Source organism: Chlamydotis macqueenii, chromosome 4 (assembly GCF_036417535.1).
Source record: "Chlamydotis macqueenii isolate bChlMac1 chromosome 4, bChlMac1.mat, whole genome shotgun sequence".
NCBI lineage: Eukaryota > Metazoa > Chordata > Aves > Otidiformes > Otididae > Chlamydotis > Chlamydotis macqueenii.
In genome coordinates, this window is record NC_141559.1 from 51,509,838 (window position 1) to 51,516,186 (window position 6,349).

The 6,349-nt window shown below is 42.5% G+C and overlaps 1 protein-coding gene across 18 annotated transcripts in view; it reads right to left on the bottom strand.

Moving 5' to 3' along the window:
* Nucleotides 1-5,851, bottom strand: part of PCM1 (pericentriolar material 1) — a 43,472-nt gene extending 37,621 nt beyond the window's left edge. For 11 of the 18 annotated variants that reach the window (XM_086746054.1, XM_086746056.1, XM_086746053.1 and 8 more), the window contains exons 1-3: nucleotides 5,636-5,850; nucleotides 1,400-1,518; nucleotides 550-795 (exon numbers count right to left, since the gene is read on the bottom strand). In XM_086746054.1, the coding sequence (XP_086602180.1) occupies nucleotides 550-795; nucleotides 1,400-1,495 (342 nt within the window). In that variant the 5' untranslated portion in view covers nucleotides 1,496-1,518; nucleotides 5,636-5,850. Of the gene's footprint in view, nucleotides 1-549; nucleotides 796-1,399; nucleotides 1,519-5,130; nucleotides 5,473-5,635 lie in introns of those variants that run through there. The other 7 variants (XM_086746042.1, XM_086746049.1, XM_086746040.1 and 4 more) reach the window with 3 other exon arrangements.
* Between the last annotated feature and the right edge of the window lie 498 nt (nucleotides 5,852-6,349).

Here is a 6,349-nt window from a genome sequence, read left to right on the forward strand (position 1 = left end):
TAGCACAAACTTATGCCTTGTTAGCAAAGAATTAACCTCTCATACTTTTCATTGTTTTGCACACGGGATGGATTAACTGGCCATATTCTCAAAGAAGCAAATGGCTCAAGAGTTCACACCATACATTTCTCTATAACCTACTAAGGAGCAGTCTTTAGTGCTGGTCTTCTGCTTAATTGACAAGGATAACAATGTTCAGAATCACAAACCGGCACTTCAAGAACAGACTTTTAAATTAAGGTAACAGATATTTTCGAGTGGCAGACAGGTATGGCAAGTAAGAGATACTAAGGACACAGGAATTTGTTAACGACTAAGAGGAAGAAAGTGAAGACAGCCAGCATACTTTCAAACATAGGAAAGCCCTGGTCCTGAACAATTTTCTCAAGCTCAAGCCAGAATTTTGATTTGGCTCCCGTGGTGCCTATAAGCTTTTTAAAATCTTATGAAGCTTATGAAAGCTTTCTTTATTCATCTGTCAAATTACTAAGAGATAGCGGAATAAAATTTGTAGTCACATTTACAGTGGGAACTAGTATTCACACAAACCTGATCCAGATCACTGAAATTTATTCTTTGTTTAAGCTTTTCTAGCTCAGCCTGCTCTGGAACAGACATCTGGCTCATGTATCGAGTATGAGGAAAACTATGAGGAGTTCTGGTCTTCCGTCGTGCCATTCCAGGTGAAGATTCTGGAGATATATCATTAGTAAGCCTCGTTTCAGCTTCCCCACCAAGTTTTTTCTTGTTTTTTTCTGAAGATCTGTTTGCTTTCTTCTGTTGACTTCCCCAGTCCTTAACGGGAAGGAGAGGGAAGAAAAATAAGTCATATTTGTTATCCACATAGATAAAAAGTAAGTGTTTTAAACTGGAGAAAGAGAGTTTACTTCCATTTTAAAAGTAAAACAAAAAAGCAGTATCAAAATATGTACTAAGTTTTCCAGAGGAAATATCACATTACAAAACATAATCTTCTCCACTGTACAAATTAAAAATAAGTTTTTAAATTTCAAATGCATTTAATCCTACAATGCACTAATTTAATTTCAAACAAAGCTAAAATTGTATTTTTCTTCTTTGCTGAAGACTCTTTAGCAGTTTAGAACTTTTAAAATTAGAGTTTTCATCTTCATGACACCTAAAATGCTTTTTTGTCTAGCTACTTTATTTACCCAAAACACTTCCCGTAAATACATCTACAAACTTCGCCACCTCTGAGTTACACTCATTGCTTACTTACATCTACCTCAATTATTTTTATTGGTTTTGTGGATACTTACCTGCAAAGTTGTATTGATAGGGCTCAAGGTTTTCCATTGTTACCTGTCATTAACATAATCTACCTGGTAATTTTAACATACAGCTTAAAATGACAACTGAAAGATAAGATCAATTATACCGTGTTGTTCAGTCGGTCATCGAGGCTCTCATTGCTCCAGTTAGGCAAGTCCTGATCATTCATGCCTTCTTCAAAGGGACCTCCTCCTGTTGCCATCGCAAGCAATCAATAAAAATAATCTAAAAGAAACAGCTGAAAAAAAAAGTGCTGTATTTATATCAGTTTATTAGCTTACGTTTAAAGATTTATAATCTGAGATGATAACTACATATTCATTACAAAATGCAAACACAAGGCTGTTTTAGGAAACTAAACCCCCTGTTTACTAAACCACATAACTAAAAATGTTATAGTGCGAAGAACACAAACAGTGGCACTAAAAATTAAACAAGAAGTAGTTGTGGGTTTGAGAGTTTTTTCATCTTTTTTAATCCTTGCTCTTAGAAAGCAAAGATTTCCTTTTTTTTTCAGGCTCTCAATTTTCCTGACTTTAAAGCACACTATACAGTGCTTGGAAAGACTGCTTTCCGATTCATAAAGCCTGCACTTTCAGGTTCAGGGTGACATCTATCTGATACAGTAAGTGACTTTGGAGATATAGTACGTCAAATTTTTGCATTTATTTCAATATCAAGATGTTGACAACAAAGCAGTAGATACTTGATACAATACACAGAAAACAGATATCAATAAAAGGATTTTTACTTTAATACATTTTAAGTTTTCAAAGTAATGAATGCTGTGTCAATTACAGTATAGTTTCTAGCAAAACCGAACACAATAATTAGTCTTCTAGAACTCTGCTGCTCTCTAATAGTGTCATTCTGTGCAGTATAAACTAATCTGTATGTTAAAAGTTTTCACTTTCACTTCTAGTTTTAACACTAGTAATAAAAAGTTGTTAAAGCTGAAAGATCATGAAGTATTCCCTCATAGCAGTAAAATTAGACTAGCCAGTTAAAAAAGATGAAGAATACAGAACCGTATATACTCTTAGGCTGTAATAAAAACTGTGTACCCTAAGTGCTGCTGGCACAGTTCCACTGCACAAAGCTACAAACTTGTCCTTTATAACAGCTATGAAGGTCTGTTACAGATGTAGAAGAAACAGTTTTGCAGAGAATTACTTTTTCCGGTTAGTTTTAACTGCTATATTAGGACACGATCCTAGCTTTATCTTTAAAAATAAATAAATAAATAAATAAGGATATTTTATTTGTGAACATTTCACTGCGATCTATCTACTATTAATTTTCACACCAAGATTTCACACAGTCCAGGTGAAGCAATTACCTAAAACTCAAGATTAACAAGTATCTAAGTACATTTTTTTTTTTATAATCAGTTCCAGAAAAAAAAAATTACAAATCCTGAACTAAGTTTAAAAGCTGTACTAGTACACCTATCTTGCTTAGGTATAGCCTTCAATCAAAATCACACAGTACAGCCCTCTCAGTAGGTGCACTCGCATAATGCAGCATTTTTATGCAAACACTTCCTATTACTGTACCATTAAGGAAATGGAATCTACCAGGTATGCTCATACATAACCACATCTCCATTCACCAGTGTACCAACCTACATCACTCTAACGCAGTCAGGAGTAGTTCAGCTTCTACATCTCACGATCAGAATCATAACATGGGTATAATTAAGTGCCTACTGCTTTGGGAACTGGCAGATCTGTGCCCTACTGTCCTTGCACATTCATTCACACTCCCTTCTTTGTCCCAACAGAAGGGTCCGCTAGGCCATGCAATCAGAAGGTACGATCTATAAACTAGCTAGCCAACAAACAAAACTGAAATTAAAAAACCAAAACCAACCAGATGAGTTCTCAATTGGACAAGCTCCCTGATCTGGCTAACCTGATGACTATATAAGAACTATCTGTAGGCTCAAAGAAGGCAAATAAAAGCCATGTCACCAGGAGGATCAAAACCCAGATAGATCAACTGTAAAACCACACCTTCTGTGCAACTTTCACTCAGGTGAACTGTCAGATTTATTTAGAAAATAAGAACACAATGCCCTTTCATATGCTCTATTTTCTTTGTTTTCATGTAGAAGCACAAGCATCCTATGAAAAGTTAGCAGGGAAGCTCTTCTGCCAACTCAAGGTAAATTTGACAAGCATTCAAAACAAATGCACAGTTATCAGTTTAGCTTGTTTTAGAGAACAGCTGTGTTTTGTAAGAGCTTTCTTCAGTTACAGATAAACTGTTCAGCTTTGTAAATGTGCAAGAACCAAGATTTCAACTGGCACTCTATCGTGACCTGGGCCACTAAGTATGACAAGTTCATCTTGACAAGATTAGAGGCCATCTGGATTTACAGTCCAATTTAGTAAGCCGTTTCCTCATCATCATGTTATATAATTCTACCGAAACTGCGGCAAAATAAGGTTTTCCCTACCTTTCACTGTAAAAACAAGTGGCAGCAGTCTTCATCTTCATGTAATAAAAATAATTATTCACATTTATTTAATTTAAAACTTTAACAAAAGCAATCTTCAACTACCTTTGCTGTAGGAGTCTCTAATTACCTCTGAAGTTCACTGCCACAGCTGGAATATTGTGGGTAATATTCTCAAACAAGGACACCAGGCATATGCCAATGCACCCTACTAAACACAGTTCAAAAGTAACAGTATCTCTATTATGTCCAGCAAGTGGATTCTAAAGTGCTCTAACAGAATTGTGTCCTTCCCAAAGAGCAAGGCTCTAAACATTGATATTATAGTATTTGGTATTTTCAAATGAGTTATATTCAAGTGAGCTTAAGATCACAGAGCAATGCTGATTTTATCCCTTCAACTCAGTTAAAAAGACAAATAGGTTCAGACTGCTTTTTACTTAGAGATGAAACTCTCTTTCAAAGCTGTGTTTTCCACCTCCCCACACACACTTCAGTAACTCGTATTTTTTCTTACTTTTCATTTTACCAGCTATTTCCAGAAGAAATCATGTTACAAAAGCTTTGGTATCTTCCCATTATGCCATTTCGGCATCCAGCAACCCATTAACAATCTCAGCTTCTTGCTGAGAATACTCTGTATAAACTGGATAATCTATATAAAAGTTCTATTTGAGCATGTGCATACTGCCTTACAACATTTACTAGGGACTTGGGAAAAAAAAAATAATCAAGAGACTTTCAAGTATATTTTCTACAGAAATAATAACTTAAGATAACACACAAGATTAGAATCAAAATATGTAAGACTGTAGTCAAAACATATTTTGTATATGTAACAACAGTATGCAAATTGCTCAAGAGTATAATTACAAAATATGCTAACAAATCAAAGACATATATTTTAAACTTTCTTTTTTTCCTACGGTAGAATTGGTTTTGACATTTTTTCCCTGCATAAGAATCCTACAGCAAGAACTCTGAAGAGCACGCAATTCTGCATACAGAAACTTTTGAAAATTAAATGGAAAGCAAAAAGTTGTAGAAAGCCATCAAGACTGAAAATGGGATGAAACATTTCTTTAGTTTTTTAAGATACCTGCTCCTCACTGAGCATTAATTTAGCATTAACTCATTACATGCCTAAAGAATATTGCCAACCATACAATATCAAAAGACAGAAAGAGACAACGGAGCAAGCCCTCTCTTGTTGCACTGGACAGCCCTCACTCGAGCAAGGCGCTAAGAGAACTCCAAACTGAAACAACCGGACCAAGGGAAGGATGCCCAGCACCACCAGCCTGCAGAGCCGGAGCCGAGCCGCGCACCTCAGCCCCTCCCGGGACCCCGCAGGCTGCCGTCCCGACCCCACTTACATGGCCGGGCGCTGAGCTCAGGCCCGGCGGGTCTCGTCGCCGTCAAGGGGGCCGAAGGATCGGGTGATCCCCGGCGGCTCTGCCCAACAAGCCGCTGTGTGAGGCAGGCGAAGCGCTCCCCGGGAAAGCCCGCTCCTTCACGGCGCCAAACACCCGGGGCGCGGGGAAGGCGGGCGCTCGAAACGCCTCAGGCGAAAGCGCGGCCGTTGCCACTGCTCCGCCGCCGTCTCCTTGGAGAGGGTGTAACGCACCCCCGCCCGACCTGCTGGCACCGGCAGGCTTCCCTGGGCCTGTTGGTCCCGGCTCGCCCAGCCCCGCCGCGGCGAGCAGCGAGCCCAATACCCTCTCCTCGCTCGCCGGGGGCCCACCCACGCGGGCCCGCGAAGGCCGGGCCGGGCGGCCAGGCCCCGCCAGCAGCAGCCCCCGCCTCTCTCTCCCCGCGCTCCGCCGCCAGCGAGAGAATGGGCGCAGCCGCCGCGCCAGGGGTGGGGAGAGGGCGGCTCACCTCGCGGCGGAGGGGAGGTCAGCCAGGCCCGGTTTTTCCAGCACCGCCTTTCACTACCCGCGGGGCGCTTGGCTGCCCGGCCGAGCGTTTCGCCGCCTGGCAACGGAAGAGAGCAGCGGCCTCACTTCGCTCAAGGCCGCGAAACAGGGCTTGGCGGAGAGACTCGGAGCCCTGCCTCAACGGCGACCGCCGCCATCTTGGCCGGCGCTCTGCGAGGAAAACGGAAGGCGCCCCCCAGCGGGCGGATACACACCGTTACCTGGTAACGCCCGCCCAGCCGTCCCCTCCAGCGCCGCGTAAGCGCCGCACGCCCCGCGACCACGTGACGGCAGGGCTGCGGGGCCGGCCCTTCCCGCGCTTCCAGGAGCCCGCGGGCGGAGGCGGCCCAAACTCCAAGTCCCAGCGTGCACTGCGCTAGGAGTGGGCCTCGCGCCTCCCCGACAGGCGGGCAGTGCCTCCTGGGACTGGTAGTTTTCCACTCGGCACCGCCCAGCCCCGTGAGAGGATTGGCGCGTGTCCGGTGGTGGGCCTAGTGGGGCTGTGAAGCGTCGGGGTCGTTTTGGTTGTGCAATAAAATACGAAAATGATGATGGACTCTATAAATGACTTTCCCTGGCTGGAAGACTAGTAAAATCACATCAAAACCCTGAGCGTCGACGAGGACCAGGCCGTGTCCTCGTTTGGGGCAGTATCAACTGGCAGAGCCTATTTCTG